Genomic DNA, 20307 nt, shown 5'->3' with positions numbered 1-20307 from the left:
AAGAAAAATAAATCTAATCTGTAGTTCAATGTTTATTCTGTCAATAAGAAATCTTTATTTAAGGATCCAGGGATCACACCGCAGTAATGTTATGTACCCTGACACATTACATGAGATCAGAAAGATCAATCATGCATCACACAAACCTGAGAAAAGGAGGTCTACTTTGAGACAACTGTGGCAGATTCAAGCAAGACTTCAATACTTACAGAAAATATACAATTCCACTCACTTTTGGGACATTAATTCCTGCATTTTACAAGTTTGCAGGTCTGTTTTCAGCAGACAGCTCTGCATTTTTAACAATTTTAGTGATCTTGCCTGAATATATGCGGACAATCGAGTATGTGGGAATAATTTACTCATCAATTCCCTCGTCGTCTTCCTCTTCATCTTCCTGCTTCACATCCACCTCGCTCGTGTCTGAGAACTCGTGCAGCAGCACATACTCGCGGCTGCTGAAGCCAAACTTGAGGACATCTTTTTCTTTGAGCTCATAGTAACGCTGGGACTCGATCCGCTGATTGTTCAGGTAGGTGCCGTTCCCAGAAGCAAGGTCAATAATGTAAGGCCTCACCCTGCGGCCAGTGGTGCCGTCAGCTCGAGTATACTCTACCAATCTGCAAAACACAGAACAGCGTACCATTTACATTCATCATTAAAGTTAAATAGATCACAGTAGAGGAAGAAAGAATATGACAAAAAAATCTTAAGAAAACAAAAAATAAGAGTTGCTGACAGCTAGTCTTCCCACCTGTACTGGAATACCGCATGTTGCTTGGAGCAGGACGGGTGGTCAATGGGGATATCAGCGATTTTTCTCTGGCGCCCCAATAGATAGGCACTCTGTCTGTGGATGTACATGACAGGAAGGGGGTCATCATTCTTAAAGGGATACAATCTCCATCTGCGCTTTGGGATGCGAGCCTCGGGCGGCTCGTTGTACTTGATCACCACGCCCCGGAATGTGTTGGTGTCTTCTGTGAGCGCGCCCGACAGTTCAAAGTTGGGCTTCTCTTTCTCAGCCGGAGGCGGTCTTGAGTCGTCACTCCCTCCGTCAGAGGTTCCGAAATTATGTTCCTCGCCGCCTTCTTCACGCCGTTGACGGTTTTCCCTGCGTCGGTCATCATGCTGCCGACGCTCCTCTTGCTGAGAAGCCAGAGCGGTTCGTTCGCGATTCCTGTCTCTGTTGCGTTCTCTGTCCCGCGGTCTGTCTGATTCCCACCTGCTCCGTCTATCCTCTGATTGCTCATTCCTTCTTCTCCGCTCATCACCACTTCCCCTTTGTTCTTCCTTTTCCTGTGGCATTTAAAAAGAAAGTATTTACAAAGCAAATATGATTGGTTGTGATATATTATCATCACCATATTTAAGAACTAAAGTGTGGTTATAATGTGTTATGGGATATAACACAGTTTATAATAAAATTACATTAGTTATAGTAAAAAGACAGTTTTGCAACAATAATTATTTAAACAACTTGTGACACCTTTACTCAAATTGTGACTCAATAACTACAGGTGACATTCAGGAAATGGAAAAAAAAAAGTATTTTCCATATTTGAATGTGCCTGTCATTTGGATTTACCAATCATATATGTTGTGGCAATGCCTTGTGAAGGTATTCATACGTCAAACACATTTTCACATTATGTCCCATTGCAACAACAAAATTCAACGGGTTATTAATGTTTTCTAACAAGCGACAGAGGCCCTCATAGAACAGCTTGTTTATATTGACATATTATAGAGGTGGACTCCATTTACTAATCCCACAAATTCCACTGATTAGAATGAATTTTATTGGGAGGTTTCATTTTAAATGGGGGTGAATACTTATACGTGCCACGTCTTTCAGCGTTTTATGTGCAAAACTTTTAAATACCTTAAATCCATTTTTTGTCTCTTCATTAATGCATCACTTTTTGTTGGTCTACATAAAACCCCAGTGGAATGCGTTGAAGTTTGTATTTGTTCTGTGGCACAATATGGAAGAGGTCAAAGGGTGTGAACACTTATGTGTACAACCCATTATAGTAATAAGGAAGTTTGATTATTAGAGACCAACTGGTTTATAAGTTTTCAAGCCTAGCTCTCCCCGCGTTCAGTGTTGATCTGATGGTTCAAACTGAATTACCCGCTTCACTTTGGCATCACTGCCACGATGAGGACTGCGACTTCTTCTGTTTCTGGGAGATCTGCTGCTCGTTCCAACAGGAGAGGTTCCTCTTCTATCTGGTGAGCGCTGCCTTGCCTTGGTCGGTGATCTGTATGAAATGTAAAACAGACACTTGAGCAATACTACAGAGATTTTAAAACATACGACACACAATTCACTCAGAAATCATGATTCGTTCAATCATAAATCTATGATTGGTCGCAAATATCTCCAGTATCATTCTGTACAATATTAAGAAGGGGAGATACACTTTTGTGAGCTTGAGCATCAGAACAGTAATTTTAGGTATCTGATTTTAATGTCTGAGTTCCAGAGCCCTAAAAAAATTAAGTATCCGAGAGTAATTGGTGTTGACAACAGGTTCAACAAACTGCAGCACACACTGTAGCAACAGGTAACGAACAGAACTACTCGTCGTTTCCTACAATTCTGCATACAATCACAAAAAAAGCGCAAAAATATATTCAGTGTTATTGATCTGTGACCAAGACAGCAGGTTTTGTGAATTATTGATCATTAACTATTAATCCGTAGTTTCATGAATGAAACCCTGCTTCAGTAACACCAACACATCCATGTCCTGGTAGATCCAGGCCGATCTCCAAGTTAAAATATAGTTTATATAAAACAAGGGAACATTGCACCTCCAATCTACCTTATACAACCAGATATGACGACTTTATTACATTCACCTGCTCGCTCTTCTTCTCGGTGGAGTTGATGTCCCGGCGGATCTGGACCTCGAGCGGCGTGATCTCTGTGGCCTACTGGGGCTCAGTTTCTCCTGTTTTATCTTTACTTCGGTCTCTCGCGTAGGAGACTCCCTTCTTCGATGTCGTTTCTCTTTGGTCATTTTTTTAGAGAAAATAAATGTACCAATCCGTTTTTAACTCGACTAAATGTACATATTTACTCAGAAGCAAACAAACAAACAAAAAAAACACAGCTTTAATCCCTTACTAAAGTTCTGCTCTTGTGTCGTGATCACCCTTTCCGGTTCCTGTGGTTCACAAAGAATTTATCTCGACGATGTGCTTGCCGTGTTTCTTTTTAAGTTCCGGTGTAAACGCAAAAGTGTCGGGATCGTACGTCGGCGGCTCCGCCATCTTGTGAGTGTCATTTTTTAATGCGACAGAAGCGAAATAGCTGTACAAGCCCGTCAGCTATATGACTATAGTCTGCAGTAAATATTCGTAACCTATCATTACAAAACTCTTCAATTTTACGATAGGTGCCAATAAAGTACATGAAAAAAACATAACCTAAAGCTAAAATACGCTCAAAAGGAAACATTATAGAAACTTATATTATTAGTACGTGAAAAACAAGATTAAACTGTTTCAATCCACAAATACTTAGTACATTGACAAAACGAATGACAAAATGCAGTTTAAACATTATATCTGAAACTGAATTAACTTAATTGATTTGGTACATTTCGTAGGTGAATTTCTTGAGAGATCCAATACTGTACATAATATAACTTGTATATAATATAACTAAAATTAGATCAATATAAACAGTTTTGTCTTTCTTTCTTTATTTCCAGGGCAATTTGCCACTCACAAGATGACGAACGCGCTACCGTGTCGTTTCTATGGATCTACGAAGTCTACCCATCTAAATCTTTATCAAAAAAAGATCCGTTATTGTTTCTATTCCAAAATACAAAAATAATTGGGCTGTATTGTACAAATATGACACTTTGTAAGTTGTCTTCTTTTTTGTTACACCATTTCAAACCTATTTTGTACTTGAACAGAAAGAACGCGAGGATAGTGTTACCATGACAACATGATCAACAGTTTTAACGAGCAACGATATTTTCGTGTCAGTAGGCAAAAATAGCTTTATTTTTTATTTAAACCGAAAGAGAAAAAATGATTCCGCCAGCGGATTCTCTTCTGAAATATGATACGCCAACGTTGGTCAAGACAACCTCAGGGGAAAAATCTCCAAAGGTAAGTCGCCACTGAGGTGGAAGTGGCAACTACCGAGAAGGAAAGATGAATATTTGGAAAAACTTTGAATTATGCTCAAACAGATATTTAAGAATGATTAAATAGTGATATACTTTAAGTTTTTATGTACCTTTTAGTAGTTATGACTTACTGACAAAAAAAGTGCCTCAAACCCAACAAAATAATCAAATAAAAAGAATAACAAAAAATATTCTCACTGTCTGCTTTAAAGAAGGGTACTACGTAAACTTGACCTTTTTTCCTTTACATCATATTATGATGTTAGTCCTTCATCGAAGGTATACCTCGAGTGTTGCTTTGATTCGAGGCAACTATTCAGGGTGTATGAACAAACTCACAGTCTGTTCTGAGCAGAAGTCTCCAAGCCCAGGTTCCCTCCGCTGATCCGCTGCTCCTTCAGACTAGCACCAGCAGTAAGGAGCAAATTTCTGGAACTGTACATCTGCTGAGCTTATCATACCAACTACTTTTCAGTGCAACACTCCTAAGAACAATGTTAAAGGCTTAATGGAGAAATGTTGTGATGATGAGCTGAAGGCAGAGTGTCAGAAAGAGCTGGAGCTTCTTGAAGAAACAAAGGTCTAGTTTCAAGGCCTTAAATTGTGAAGTCAAATTTCTTTTGCCATGTTTGATCTTTATATAGCATTTGTATAGCAACTTAAGGTAACAGTTACTTGACTATGCTATAACATGGCACTATATGCCTGGAAAATACATAATATTGTCCCTTTAAGAGTGCCTTCACACAAGGACACAACAGTAGTAGCCTCACAATTATTATACATGTTATCTGTGTCTTTACCTACCACGCATTGTACTTCCACTCAACTTCCCATGTGCTTAGCTACAACACTCTGGACCACCAGCTTGTGGAAAACATCAGGAATTTTTTCCATGATTGTACAAAGCACAATATAACATTACTGTTGCAAATGACATTATATAAATGTGCTTTTTGATTACATAATTGAGATGTATATGACAAAAATGGCATAAAACATCATTTTGAAACAATTAAGTGCCTTGGTGCCCATCTTTGACTTATATTACAATGTATTTAATAGGATTTTGAAAGTGAAAATTGTTACAAAGCAAGAGTGGAGAGATGTCACCATAAGACAAAAGGAATATGCCTTTTATAACCCCTGGGCTCATGTATTATTTCAATGCATTTCCAACAGATCTGGAATAATAAAAGTATTCTTGTATCATGAATAATGAACTTACTGCAGAATATGTCTCTTAGCAGGTGCGCCAAATAAAAAGGATCCCTCTGCAGGGCGCTGACACCATACCAGTTCCACCGTCTCCTAAATCAAAACCTGCAACCAGTGATGTCAGCAAAATGGAAAATGAGGAGATCCTGGATGCTATCCTTCCACCCAGGTATACCCGTCCTCTTACTTAGTAAACTGATTCATTAAGTTCAACCTTCTCAACCATCAATATTGTAGGGAATGGTCAGAAGGAAGCCAGCTGTGGGTGCAGAAGGTATCCAGTGTACCTTGTACAAGACCAGAAATTATTCACCTGAAGGAAGAGCTGGACACAAAGCTGGAGCAGAGACAGGCCAGACACACAGGCATCTGTCCTATCCGCAGAGAGCTTTATTCTCAGTGTTTTGGTAAGTAGGCCGTGGATATGACACTATCATAAAACTCAATGCTCTAATCTGAGGTTTAGATTAGTTTAGTTGTATTAATTTTTGTCCTTTATTGGTGCAACTGAAATGATCTTCCTGGGCGGAAAAATTATGTATCCTCTTGAATTATTTTCATATCCAGAATTGATTGCTCAAGTTAGAATTTACTAAATATTTCTTTCAAAAATATTCAGAAACATATAGATAGAGCTCCACTAATAATTGGGCAAATGTAGCAAGTTGTAGCTTGATCACACACATTTTAAAGTAATCAAGCTTCAAGCATAATTCCAACTAGATATTTGACCAGTCCTCTGGGGAAAAAAACAGTAGTGTACATTTGAACGTTTTCCAGGATGGAATCAATAAAAAAGAAAAGAGTTTAAAAATGTTCATTAGAGATTAGGACAGGACTTTGGAGAGGTTGTTCAGGAAGATTAATGTTAGACTTCTGAAGCTAATTTTATCGATTCAGGGACATTGTCCTATTGGAACACCTTCGATTCTCAACCATCTGTCCCAAACCTTTGCTGTCAGAATAAAATGAATTGATTTAGATATTTGGAAACCATCACAGCCAAAACATGTTAAACTGGGAAATGGTCTACACAGACCAGGAAGGTCCTGATGAAAAACAAGAGCCAGTTCCAAAATCAACACTTTGAAATATGAATGAAATATACAGATGCTCGGATGGAAAAAACTAAATGCGATTTGGAGAAAATATTGCCTACATGAAGAGACAAAAACTGAGCTTTGTGGCCAAAATGCTGAGGCAAATGAGGCTTTAAAATCTCAAAATATTTAACTATCTGTCAGATGGGTGAGGTAACGTCATGCTGAGGCAGTGCGACCGTAAGGTCACAACATTCCTGACATTTCTAGTAAATATATTTTTAGAGATTTACGCAGCTGGGTTTTAAATTCATTAGTTATGTTTTATACAGACAGGTTCTCACAAACTGATTTAAATCTGTTTTTTCTTCCAAGATGAATTAATCAGACAGGTAACCATCATCTGTGCTGAGAGGGGTCTGCTTCTGCTGCGAGTCAGAGATGAGCTTAAAATGACCATTGCCACGTACCAGACACTGTACGAAAGCAGCATTGCTTTTGGCATGAGAAAGGCACTGCAGGCTGAACAGGGAAAGGCGGACATAGAAAAAAAAGTAAGGGCATCAGCTTATCTGTAGTTGTTAGATTTGAATAAAAACACTATTCAAACAGCTTTGTCCCTTTTGCTTACTGATTAAACTGTTAAATTGCACTGTTATTACAAGTCCAGCAGAGAGCGCCATTTCTTTACAGATATTGAAAAGACTGGGAACTTCCTCCTGTGTTTTTCCATCACATTTGTAGATTTTAGATCTGGAAAGTGAGAAGCAGGAACTCATGAGACAACTGGATGAACAGAGGGAGAGATGTGATGCAATTGAAAAGAGGGAAACTGAGAAGAGACAAGTGGAGGAAAGAAAGTTCAATGAGGAAATTCAGTTCTTGAAGAAAACCAATCAACAGCTCAAGGTGACTTTTTCTATCTATCCCTTGTAAAACAACACAAATGTGTTGCGATGTGTAGAATGTCCAAACATTAATAGTGTATAAATTTTCTGCTTTCAGACACAACTGGATGGGATGATAAATCCAAAGAAGTGAAACCTCTCACACCGGATAGCAGATTTAGTACAAGATGTTTTTTTTTCTCCACTTGATAAATGAATGAGTTGACAGCTGCAGGAAATTTAGCATTTTATTTGTAGAGCATGACAGCTATATTTTAAGCAGTTAACACACTGACCATTTCTCTTGAATGTCAAGAGAGCAGCTCACTTGTGAATGAGGAATTACATGTAGTTCAAGAGTTGAGAGGGCAAGGTGCGACCATTTGCTTGCAGTCAAAATAAAGTATCACATGACCACCGGAAAAAAGACATGTCAATGTTTAGCTTCGAGATTTTGCCTAGCTTGTCATTTCAATAAAATGTAGCCAATTTGGCCAGTTTAAATATGTATAGTTTTGTGTTTATTCCCCGTCTAGTGCTTTGATCTTTTAGCCCCACGACTTTCTGCAGGCGGTGCTGGAATCTTTCTGTTCTTGTTCTTGTTTTTCACATTGTGCGTTTCATAGTAACGCACTCCAACTTTCTTCCCCTTCTTAGCACGGTCCAGTGCTCTCCTCTGTAGACATTAAAAAAAGGAACAAAAAGGGCATCAAAAACATTAAACAGTTTCTAATATTATATATACTGCTCAAAAAAATAAAGGGAACACTTAAACAACACAATATAACTCAAAGTACATCAAACTTCTGTGAAATCAAACTGTCCACTTAGGAAGCAACACTGATTGACAATCAATTTCACCTGCTGTTGTGCAAATGGAACTTTGTACAGAACAAAGTATTCAATGAGAATATTTCTTTCATTCAGATCTAGGATGTGTTATTTGAGTGTTTCCTTTATTTTTTGAGCAGTGTATATAGACCAGCCCACAATGCTACACAAAAATATTCATTCCTCTTAAACTTTGACAACCAAATTTCAAGGAATTTTATTGGAATTTTAAATGATACACTCAGAGTATCACTGCATAACACTTAACTAGTTAGCAAATATTTATTGCAGCCCTTGTGACAGTGATACTGCAGGAATTATAAAATTGCAAAACATTGTTCTGCTTGAATCTCAACCATATTTGCACATGTTGAGACTGAAATTCCTGCCCGTTCTTCTTGGTGAAAAAGCTCAAACTCATTCAGGTTAGATATTAAGCATCCGCAAGCAGGAATGTTCACGTCTTGATGCAAATTTCTTTAAGTTTGCACTTTGCCTACAGCTCCATCAGATTTAGCACAGGCCTCTTGGTTACTTTTAATCAGATTGAGTGGACAGCTATATCTTTGTAAGATTGTTTCCCTACAATGTTTTCTTGTTCCGTGGTCTTCGGGATGCCGTTTGTTCACAAATGTCTTTGTTTTACATCTTTATGTTTTGTAATGTGACAAAACGTAAAAAAGTTGAAGGGCTGTGACTAGTTAATCGAGACCCTTTATTTGACACAAGACAAACAAAAGCTGCAAACCTGTTTAGATGTAAGCCTGTGCTGCGGAATAGATTTATCATCATCTGCCGCACTTTTCCTCTTCTTGCTCTTCTGGTTTGTAACTGAAATAAGTCAGATAAAAAAACAGCCATCAGTATTTAAATGTTAGCCTGACTGAGTCAAAGAGTTTTGCTGTTGAAAACGTTTGGATGTCCACCACATCTGACTCGATTTCAAAATCCATTGCCAAACTCAGAGATAAATGGTCGTACCTGTTGACGGATTCTCTCTCTTCTGTGCTTGTTTAGCTGCTTCTTGCTTGGTCTTGAGGTCTGTAAACACTTTCTCAGAAAGTGCCTTTGGTATTCTGTCCAAACAGATGAAAAATAGCAAACTACTAAGTTTTCCAAGCAAAGCAAACAGTTTATTTCTTCAGGGATTTGCAGAAATAAACTAAATTGGACTAAATCTAACTGAAGAGCTTGGATATGATTTGTAATTTGGTCTGTGGGCTCAAATTGATTAAAAAAAAAGAAAGAAAAGGAACTCGATGAAATACATTTTGGGAACAGGCTACCGATTAGTCAAAATGACAGCTGTTAGTCCTTAAAGCTTGATTTCCATGGACCTCCTTGATGCGCCTGGCATCTCTCTGTCTGCCAACATCTCATTAACGAACAAAAAAAGTCCAGTCCAAGACAAAGAAAATATGTAGTAAGAAATTTGGACACCAAAACTTACCGGATTTCAGAGAAGCGCTTGGATTTGGCTCGGTCCAGGAACTGCTTGTACTTCGTAATTTTCTCATCGTGCTCACGGATTACCTCCCGTAAACTCTTTTTGCCTTTGGTACCGTCAGTCTGAGATGGTGTGTCCTCAGAGACCTCAGCATCTCCATCAGCTGGCTCTGCACTGGGCTCGTCTTCCTGCCCTCCCTCGTCTTTGTCAACGTCCTCATCAACGTCGGAGCCAGAAAAATCAGACAAGTCCAAGTCTGGCATCTCCACAGGAATCAAATCTTCCTCAGTGAACTCAGGCGCCACATTGATCTTGCCAAAGTTCTGTCGGACATTAGCAAGGATCTTCTGGACCTGTTCCTTCTGCCGCTGCTGCTGTTCCTCTTGTTCTCCGGACGCGCCGTCCAGATTATCAGCCTGTTCCTCCTGAACGTTCTCCTCTGCAGCCGGTGGACCTTCCAGGGGCCATGGTTTTTCATCCTACAGAAGTCCCAGTAATTTACGTAAAAAAACAGGCTGGTGAAGGAGAAGGAAAAGACTTTGCAAACTCTTACTTCTGGATCTCCCTCTGGTCCAGGAGGCTTCACAAAGAAGGGGATCCGTCCCCTCTGCCAGTCATTTAAAACCATTTTGGAGACCGTACTGAGATCGGGCTCACCTCCCTGTAAAATACAGATAAGAAAAAAAGTGTTTATAGTTCAAATACCAAAACTTGACAGCTCTTTTAATGTGCAAAGGTGATCTTTATTGAATAATATAGAGAGAATAAAATATGCTTGAAGGGTTCATACACTTTTTAAATTCAAGCACTTTTCAAGCAGTTTAAAGATACGTTTTCAAACTATTTACCACACGTAAATAAAAAAAAAAAATTTCGGTGGTAGTATTCTACATTCTACAGAAAAGTAAATTAAAACATAGAAAAACTGTATGTTTTGCAATGTCTCTCTCTCTCCCACACACACAATACGCCAGACACATTTAACACAAAATCCACCAATATCAATAACTTTAATATACGGTATAAAATATAAGTTGATTAATAAGTCGCTGAACTGTTAAGAATAATAAATATTCATTGCATTGAAACAATCCAAGCAAATTGTGTTAAGGTAAATGACTTTCTTAAACACAATATACAAAAAAGTCATTAAAAAAATTTAAAAAATGTTCTCGTTAAATTTTAAGTTTTAATCATTTTCAAGGGTTTTAGGCACTTTACAAACCCTGTGTTTAAATCTTATAAGAAATGAAGAATCAAACCTTTAGAAGCTTCCCAGTACGGAATGCCAGCTTCTCAAGGAAGTCATCAGCAGAACTCCATGTTGGAATTCGGTAAGTCTTCTGGATGTACTCGGGTTTGGCTCGTTCCAGTACCGCACCGATGTGCTCTTCTGGGTTTTTGATCTTCTCCACTTGAACCTTACCAAGGAAGAGGAAAAGAAGAAATGTAAAATATGAAGGTGCAACCTTTAAGTTATAGTAACTCCACTGCAAACTGCAAATATTTTCCTTTCAGAGAAAATTGAGACAGGTGTTTGTTTTTTCCTGCAAAAATATTTTCTGGGTTTAATTATCAATACATATTTAACCAATCTTGAAACACACTGCTGAGGATGGGTCCTCATTACTCTATGTAATAAAGAGATTTTTCCCCAGATATTTGCGATCTGGATTGCTCCATTTTAAAAAAATAAAAGCAGAGGTGCAGAGAAAAAAAAACTAAACAACAGACAGAAAATTTCCACCTTCACTCTCCCTGACTGTGAACAGACAAGATGGAAATTGTCTGTTTTGGGATCAGTAAACACAACAACAAAAAGAGTTACCAACAACACCGTTTGCTGTGAAAGTACATCATAAAAAAGAATAAAGGTTTTTTTTCCAGTGAGAAATGTGTTCACATTAAAGTAAAAAAAGCAGATACCTTTAAAAAGCTATTCAAAAGGAGACTTTTTGTGATCTATGTCTGTGATTCATTTTATTTGAGAGAGCAACACTTCTACAAGTAAACACCAAAGCTGAACAGAACACAGAAAGGTTGTTCTGTTTTATCCGTCCCAGCTTTTATGGATCATTATGTCATGGGACGTGTTGTACTTTAAAAATATTTCTGGAAGTCTCAAAGTTAAGTTAATCATCTTACTGAGACTGCCAATTACATTTATTGATTTATTTAACCTGCTGAATTATTAATAACAAATTTATATTTACAATAACAACCTGGCAGGGAGGGAAGAACACACAAGAAGATCCAGCATAACACTATTTTAGTAAACAAACCTTAAGAACATTGTTGAGGTTATAAAACAATAAAAACAATATTGAGACAAAGGCGTAGGCTAAAACTGACATTAAATATTTGAGATGAAGCATGTGCAGGTTTCAGACATCATACTTAGAATATCTTTAAAAGTTCCAACTGATAAAACGGTGTTCTGCTTTAATACATTTTGAAGTTCATTTCAGTTTTTTACTGCAGCATAATGAAAAAAATAGTTCCAACATATTTGGAGAACATAGATTTTTACTTTTTCTCTTTGTGAATATGAATCCACTTGTGGACTCTGTCTGTAACCAAAATTAATTCCATTTAAATTTTCTAGACTTCATAGGAATCTTGTGTACACTTGGACTATTCTAAATAAATCTGTAATTTGTGTGTAATTTTTTATTTTTTTTTATTGTTTAATTTTCAGCATTACTCAGAACACAGACAAATTCATTTTCTCACAGAACTACAGAAAAAAAAAATCACTTACCACTCCCTTTAGGACTATATCAGACTCGCTGTCCTCTGATGGGTAAACGACACCGGGGCAGTCGATGAGGAAGATGCGCCTCATTAGTGTGATGTACTGCCACACCTGTGGGAGGTATGGGTTGAATGCTAACTTTGATGAGTAAGAAGAAACACTGATGAAACATGCGCGATCAAATGTCGACTCTACCTTTGTTTCTCCAGCGAGGGGTGCCACGTTGCAGACCTTTTTTGAGCGCAAAGTGTTGATAACTGAACTCTTTCCCACATTTGGGTAGCCAATGAAACCCACGCTTATCTGTTTCTTGTCTGTGTGGAGCTGCACATGAAGGAAAACACAACAAAACTCGCAATATCATACAGAGGCGCTTCAACACTGCTTTATACCGACTTAAATGCGAGTTCAAGTTAGTAAACAATTTTCTTCATTTTGATTCCAATATAAACAAAGCAGGCTTAGCTCAAATACAAAATGTCCATAAAAAACATGGGCTTGAAAATGTTTATAAAAGGTCAGCTCGCTGGAACTAAAATCTTTGGACAGGAAAACAGCTCATAATTTAAAGCATTCCACTTCATCTATCAAACATGTTGGAAGCATAGCCGAGGCAAGGGCAGGTAAAAAAGCCAGACGAATGAGGAGTTATTGATAAGGTGATTTAAACTAAAAGAAAAGGTTTTTTGAAGTGTACTAAACTGCTTTCCAAGTTTTTGTAAACTCTACTGATGACTCATGAGGTATTTATTTAAGTGTTTTAACTGTCAATGCATTCAAATTGCAATAGGGAACAAATGTTACCGGTAAACAATGTAAGATGCATGATAATATATATGTTATATTATATTCATAGCAACAGGAATAACTGCTGCTTTTCTATTTGGAATAAACACTAAGATTTCATATGACATTCTTATTTTTTGTAAACACATTTTGAAATGATGGTATCCTTATTCAAAGTTAACCTAATGTGACAATCTCATAAGATCAAACGTATAAAAAATCAAGAATGAGGACAAAACTGAATATGAAGAATTGATCTTAAATGAGAAATTTGCAGTAAACCTCCAAACTCTGTTAGTATACCACTCAAATAACAACAAAAGTTGTATTTGAGAGTACATGTAGTTATCAGATGTACTTGTATCTGAATGCCAAGTATTCAAGACTGGGCATTTGGATACAACTACTGCAACAAAACACCCTCTCTGAGGCAATGCTTGCTCCTATAAAACCCTCCCTTGTAGAACAGTCATCTTAAAAACCTGAAGGCATCTGAAGTAATTGATGTTTTAAAAGACAAACTTTTAATAAAGTATCTTTTGAATCTGGATTTTAACAATCAAGATTATTATTCTTAAACTTAATGATATATTAAGTTTAAATAATTGTTATTTTGTTGTATTGCTGTGACTAGATTATTCAGACCAGTTGTTGAACTAAATGCAGATTTTAGCTTCATTTTACACTTTTATTTGAGCTTTATGCATCAAAAAAAAGTCAAGTAGATTTCCATTTGGAAGCATTAGCTTACCTTCCCAAACTGCCTGAGGAGCTGGATGAGAGAACCTTTACCAAATGAGTTGGTCAGGCTGGCATGGAAAGCTAGAGTTGGATACTCTTGGGACAGAACGGCAACCCACCGTTTCTGATTTGTGGGGAAAAGGCAGTCAAGAAGACAAATTACTAAAGACTATAGCAGTTAAAGCAACCCAGAAAACAAAGTGAAAATGCTCTAAACATCTCACCGTGACCCAGGTAGGGATAAGATCACACTTGTTTAATACAAAGATGAGATGTTTCCAAGGTTTCTCTTTCTTCAGATATGTCTCAATGCTTTTGGAGCGGGTTCCCATCGGATCACGGGCATCCAGCACTTGGATTATGACATCAGACGAGTCGATCACCTTTAAAACACGAATCCAGAATGAATCCAATTAACTCTAGATCACTGACTGAAACACAAACAGCTTGACATCCCGTTTTAAAGACCTCAGACTATGAGGATAAAAACCCTGAGGTTTATATTAGATGGCTTATGATGATGCTGCCAGAGGATAGATTATTTTTTTAAATCCATGGCAGCCTGATTAATCTATAGGTTAATGGGCAATATGTTCTAAAGCAGGTAAAGCCTCCACCTGTTGCTTTTTTCCCTTTTCAAGGAACATTTAAACATGTTTCTTTTTTTTTTCAGCACTTGGAGACAAAAGAGTATCTGAGCAAGGGAAAAACAAAAAAGCTACATGAAATGTCCAAGATGGTGAAAAGACATTTACATAGCAACCACTTTTTGGGGGGAGGGAGTTTTATTTTCTTTAAAATACTTGTCAATATTTTAATACTAAGACTCATTAATCAAGTATACAGGAGTGTTACCTTGTAGAGTTCTCCCCAGATCCTCTTCGATTGGCCCTTTTTGAAAATCTCCTCACGCACTTCCTCCCTGTTGCAAAAGTCTGTCACTATCTTTAAATATAACTATACATAGACTTTAAAAAAGTTCCATTTTGTGATTAGAATAAGTAAAAATCATACCGGACACCAGTGTCCTCTGTCACCAAGTTTGTGTCTTTGTCGGCACTGTAGTTCAATGCTGAAGCCTCCGCTCTCTCTACAAGATCCTTCACATCTCCAACCAGGAGATTGGGCCGCTTCCTCTGAGCCTTAGGTCCAAATGTGGTCTCAAATCCCTCAGTGTCTAATATGTGCACCTTAGAGTTCTACAGGAGTATAGAAAAACACATTAAGACCACTGATTGTTCGGAACGTAAGACTCACAACCTTGCTTTTCAAAACATAGTAGTGTGCATACATACATGATATTTGTCCTTAAACACTTACAACCCATTCTGTGTATAACAAAAGCTATATACGAAGAGCATGGCTGTGTATTTATAGTTGTATTGTACAATGAACAAAATGCATGGTATATAGCTGTAAGATAAAAAGTAGATATCTGATAAGACACGATAAAGGAAAGTTTTTGCTGTTGGTGAAAGATATATTCTCCCTTTCCCCCGAATTTGAACAAATTTTCAATACAGCCCTTCAAGCCTTTAAGACAACACAGAACAAAAGTATACAGTAAACAGAGCACCCAAATATGTAGCAAAAAAGCCAACAAAACACCCTGAGACCATGCCAGTGCTAATCAAATCTTCCAGTGATTCTGAAACAAAAGCCATGCCTCTATTGCAACATTTCTTTAGAAGAATAAGGTTACAGAGGTTGTCAGAAAATACTCATGCCAAGAACCCAAACAAAGGCCCTTAAAAAGAAATCAGAAAGATCCTTTAATTCATGACTTTTTTCTGGAACAAGTGAGTTCATCTAAGCAATCAAATACTGGCCTTTATATAAAAATGGAAACACAACAGCTTCCAGGAAAAGCTCAGCATTTGAAAGAAAATATCCATACAGAACCTTGACACAACATTTATATGCTTGTAAGAGTTTCACATTTTAATCACATTAGAGTCAACACAAAGTAGTCCATAATTCCAAAGTGGAAGCCCAAGAAACACATCATAAAATTGTAAAGAAATTTATAACATGGTTAATTAGTTTATAACACAATATTGTTGACAGTTTGGTGCTGTTCTAAAATCAAGTTAGCACTGCTTTTCTCATTGTATTATTTTTATTAAGTGTTTCTTTACCTGTTTCAGGATGTTTTATAGCACTCTGACTCAACTAGCATGGTTTTAAATGTGCAAATTGAGCTAAATAAAGGACTATGCTCTTAATAAAACCTTTTTACGGGCTGCAAAAGACTTTAGAATGGGGTGGAGGATGAAGCCAGAGCTACAGTGGTTTAAATCAAAGCTTGAGGTTTTTTGTAAAGAGTAATGTGCAAAGCTGATAGAAATATTATAGGCAGGTGAGCTGATTAATTTTTTTAAATTAATTTATTTGGCAGGGACAAGGCACATTAACATTTCTTTAAATGCCAAAAGCCTATTTTTCATCTGTGTTCCTTCATGAATACATGATACACTTTTCTTATTACTCTTTTGGAAAACATAAAACAATTGAAAAGAGAGCATCTTTTTTCCACTTTGAAAATAAAGTGTGACTCTGTGTTCATCCCAAAACCCCAGTGAAAAGCAATTTGTGGTTCTAATGTGAAAAGTTCCAGGGGTATGAATACTTTCTTAAGATGATTAAAGGTATCTTTAGTGGATTATAAAAGATGTCTATTTTTCATAAGAGATTGTACTAAATGTTACAACAACTAAAACGACTTGGTGTTATTTGGATTTTGTGTTATGGCTATGCTACTTTACTCACATGAGCTTTGGCTCTGTCATGCAAAAGAGACATGGGCAGTTTGCTCTGCCTCATCACCACACGGTATGGATCCTTCTGTACTGCTCCCATCTCCTCTTGAAACTTCTGGAGGGCTGACTGCTTTATCACTCGAGTGTTTGCTGAAACACATAAGACCCAAACATGAGTCAAGGCTCAATTGGTTCAAATATTTTGCAATTAATCACATTTACGGAGGCATTTAAATACGACTTTATCTAAAGCAACCAAACACATAAAATTTATTCCTGTCAGAAATTAAAACATTGCCTATAACTTTGCAACCACTACATATTTGACAGAAACTCTCCCCCCAATTATTATCACTATCATCATTATATCATTAGAAAGTAAATCTTATCTATACCTGAAAATATAGGTGCATATTTACTTGTAATCATATACATTGCATTAATGATGTTAGTCAAGTATATGTCGACTGAAATATTACTCGAACAATTATCCATTTTTTGGGTAAAACTAAAATCATATCAACATAGAGACAATTCTAAATGTAACATGCAAATACATTCTGAGTTTAATATCAATCACAAATACAAATAAATGATATTCAGAATAAAACAATGCCAGAACAAATAATAATCTCTCCGTCATTAGCAGCAATAGAAAGAAAACATACTCACTAAACCATTTGATGTTGGGTTCAACTCTTGCAACTGTTCCTGGTGCTACTGTAGACTGGTACTGTAAAGGTTTGATAACTTTCCCTCGGTTGTTACTGTAGATAGAACCAGCCCATCAGTGTTAATATAGCACTTATGTTTATATTTAAGCTGAAAGCTACAAACAATCCTGTTACAAACATAGAATATGTTATCAGTCATTACCATCTTTGTTTTTGTCTGTACATATTCAGACGCTTAATGGTGGCTCTGTCCCTCATGTTGTTTCCCCCTGCACCTTTGGCTCGATCTGGGGAACCAATGGTCAAGACAGTTTTGTTATGCAGATTAAAACTTTACATATACAAAAATAGCATAGACAATAAATGTAATACATTTAAATAAAAAAAAAAACATAAGATAAAATAAAAATAACGCCATCGCAATAAAAATAACATCGCAACTGCTTGTGTCCATTCTTTCCAACTTTATAATGAAGAACCTTAACAAACTATATCTTAATGTAAATTCTTGGATCTTTCGAGGGGAAAGTTTGATGAATAACTCTCCGCAAATACATCTGCATAAGTTATATGTTGTTGCTCTGTGCATGTGAATCTAGTGGGAGAAACTGCGAGGTTGCAACTTGGAATAAATTACTTCAATGAAACAACCAAAAGGCTGCGAGGTAAAATGTTAAACTATCATAGCTAAATTTTGGATTAAATGGTTACTTGAAGAAGTAACCAGCAGCATTTACATCCAGGATACAGTGAGTAGAAGAGCACGCTAAAGCTATTAGCTGCAGTTAGCTACAGGTGTAAACAAACTGTCTAGCTTACCGGGGTTCGAGCTGGATGAAGAAGGGTTTATCGAGTTCTTCCCCTTAAACTGAGGCTTTACCATGTTGACTGCTTATTCGGTAAAGCCTTTCACAAGAAAATAAAAACTGTACACCTATCGGGACAGTATAAATGCTGAAGTTTGAAGCCTTCCCCCTCGACTCAGAGATGTTAGAACTTGCACGTGTCCCTCTAGTGAAGCAGGAAGGACGTCATGACAAGAGGAAGGGGTGGAACCAGCCAATCAGAAAACTGGAAATTAAAAAGAAACGGTTGCAAATATTAATATTAACAATATTAAAAATACGTACTGTTGTATTTAATCAATAATAAATTATTAGGATGCGTATTTCCTTTCTGCACTTCTTATATTAGCAGGATTTGGCTGTACTATGTTTTCTCCAGAAGAGGGCGCAATGTCATTTATGTCAGAGAATTTTACGTGACATTTCATGCTGGCTTAAAGGGTGAAGGACAGTTTGACTATTTGACATATTTGAATTTTATTGTTTGAATAAATTAATGTTTCGTCTTCAGGCATCTGAAAAATATATGCAAAAAAGAACCAGACTAGTGAAGGTCCATAATTCACTTCCTGAGTTCTTGGCTCATTTCATTTGACTTGTCCATGATGTCATACAATGAAGCAGTGTGTTTAAAGATTTGCTTTAAAATGCAATTCTGGTTTAATTGGGAGTGAATTAAACCAGAAGCTTTCAGACGCATAAAATAATAATCTGTACAGAAATGTAGTTTTCAGAATCTGCTTTCTTCTGGATTTTTTTTGTCTAGATGGAGCCATCAGCTGATTCTTCTTTCCAGCTGGCAAACGAAAACCTCTCCAGTCGTTACAGCTTGTAACCAAAATGTTGAGCTTATTGGATGAAACAGAATATCTGCTTTTGTACAGATTGATAACCTAAGCATATGTCTGAAAAATTCCTTTGGATTTAGTGAGGGATTACATTTTTACTGTGAAAATATACTAGTTTGAAATAAGACCAATGAAGATACCAATGAAGAGACATTTGACAATTCATCAACTGTAAATCAGAGAACAGATTTGCAGCAACCTTTTCAAGTCTGTTGCAGTTGGACATTTAGTTTATCAAAATAAATTTCTCACCAAACAAACTCATTATACTTTCATTTAGAATAAGGCGATGTGAGAAGAACAAAAAATTGTGAATACAACTTTAGGAAAACCAGAAGAAAAACATCAAACAAAACAAAACAGAAGCCAATTTGCTGTTGGTTGTAAAACTAAAGCACCCAAAAAGAACACAGTTTCACTTTAAACAATACAATCAGGTCATTATTTCTTCACAGCAAGGATTTAATATGCTGTGGCAGAAATTACAAACTAATTTTCTCCATGAGAAATACCAGATGAAGAAGATTTTTAGTGGTTAAAGTTACTTAGGGATTCAGCGAGACAGAAATCAGTTAGAGAGTAAGTATGATAAATGCTATTTCACAGCTCAACGATAAAGCATTAAAGCTTCCACATGAACTTGTGCATTTGTGAATAATATGTCAGTGTGGCTTACTCGAGAGCAGAAACGATAAGTCAAAGCTAGAACACAGGAACTAAATGATGGAGTGCAGATGCCCATGGGCTTGACTAAACAAAAACAGAGAAATTGATGAAGGCCTAAAGGGTGCTCCTGTTTATAGCCTCACTGTTGATAATGTTCTGCTTAGAATGTTTCATGGCTCAAAGGAGGGCTACTAACCACTGCTGTGTCATGAGCTGCTCTTTAGTTAGACCTGAGGTACTGCAGAAAACGGGCTGCACCAAAGTCCAAAGACAAGTTTGAATACATGTGCTTTTAAAGCAACACTTATGTGCCAAACTAATTTATTCAACACTGACCTATATTCAAATATATGCTAGCACTTTAGGCTACACAAAAATATCAGTAAAAAAACCTTGGTGGCAACCTGATCTAGTAGAAGTACACAATGCTGAGGAAGAAATCCAGTGGATTCATTGTAAATATTACTGAAGACAATACGAGGGCCTATTTCTTTTATTCTATACTGGCAGATAAATTTCCTTGGTCAGCTAAACATTCACAAGTCAAGGCATTTTTCAGAGCATGTAAGAAGCACTTAAGAAATTTATAAAGCATTTTCAAAACATTTAAGGAGGAGTTGAAACAAAATGGCTCGAGAGCATCCTCACGA

The 20307-nt window shown here is 36.9% G+C and overlaps 3 protein-coding genes across 4 annotated transcripts; 1 reads left to right on the top strand and 2 right to left on the bottom strand.

Annotated features, from left to right (window-relative positions):
* Positions 1 to 40: 40 nt before the first annotated feature.
* Positions 41 to 3176, bottom strand: snip1 (Smad nuclear interacting protein 1). Its single transcript, XM_005795955.3, has 4 exons — positions 2872 to 3176; positions 2138 to 2267; positions 755 to 1299; positions 41 to 620 (listed from the first exon to the last, which is right to left on the bottom strand). The coding sequence occupies exons 1-4, from the start codon at positions 3030 to 3032 to the stop codon at positions 359 to 361; spliced, it is 1098 nt and encodes a 365-aa protein (XP_005796012.1). The 5' UTR covers positions 3033 to 3176; the 3' UTR covers positions 41 to 358.
* A 613-nt stretch (positions 3177 to 3789) lies between these two features.
* On the top strand, positions 3790 to 7638 carry dnali1 (dynein axonemal light intermediate chain 1). 2 transcript variants are annotated; one of them, XM_014472445.2, is made up of 6 exons: positions 3790 to 4140; positions 5411 to 5547; positions 5616 to 5785; positions 6794 to 6972; positions 7163 to 7327; positions 7424 to 7638. In XM_014472445.2, the coding sequence occupies exons 1-6, from the start codon at positions 4060 to 4062 to the stop codon at positions 7457 to 7459; spliced, it is 768 nt and encodes a 255-aa protein (XP_014327931.1). In that variant the 5' UTR covers positions 3790 to 4059; the 3' UTR covers positions 7460 to 7638. The 2 variants fall into 2 exon arrangements, with proteins under 2 accessions (XP_014327931.1, XP_023187314.1); XM_023331546.1 differs by having other exon boundaries at positions 3791 to 4140; positions 5408 to 5547.
* gnl2 (G protein nucleolar 2) lies at positions 7540 to 18312 on the bottom strand. The gene is made up of 16 exons (XM_023331545.1): positions 18118 to 18312; positions 17501 to 17585; positions 17297 to 17391; positions 16635 to 16774; positions 14880 to 15064; positions 14721 to 14787; positions 14090 to 14248; positions 13876 to 13989; positions 12534 to 12662; positions 12345 to 12449; positions 10846 to 11004; positions 10137 to 10244; positions 9587 to 10062; positions 9118 to 9212; positions 8885 to 8967; positions 7540 to 7981 (listed from the first exon to the last, which is right to left on the bottom strand). Exons 1-16 carry the CDS (start codon positions 18179 to 18181, stop codon positions 7838 to 7840), a joined length of 2208 nt encoding a protein of 735 aa, XP_023187313.1. The 5' UTR covers positions 18182 to 18312; the 3' UTR covers positions 7540 to 7837.
* Between the last annotated feature and the right edge of the window lie 1995 nt (positions 18313 to 20307).

Source organism: Xiphophorus maculatus, chromosome 3, assembly GCF_002775205.1.
Source record: "Xiphophorus maculatus strain JP 163 A chromosome 3, X_maculatus-5.0-male, whole genome shotgun sequence".
NCBI lineage: Eukaryota > Metazoa > Chordata > Actinopteri > Cyprinodontiformes > Poeciliidae > Xiphophorus > Xiphophorus maculatus.
Note: the sequence above shows the minus strand (reverse complement) of the source record. Positions and strands in the feature narration are given on the sequence as shown.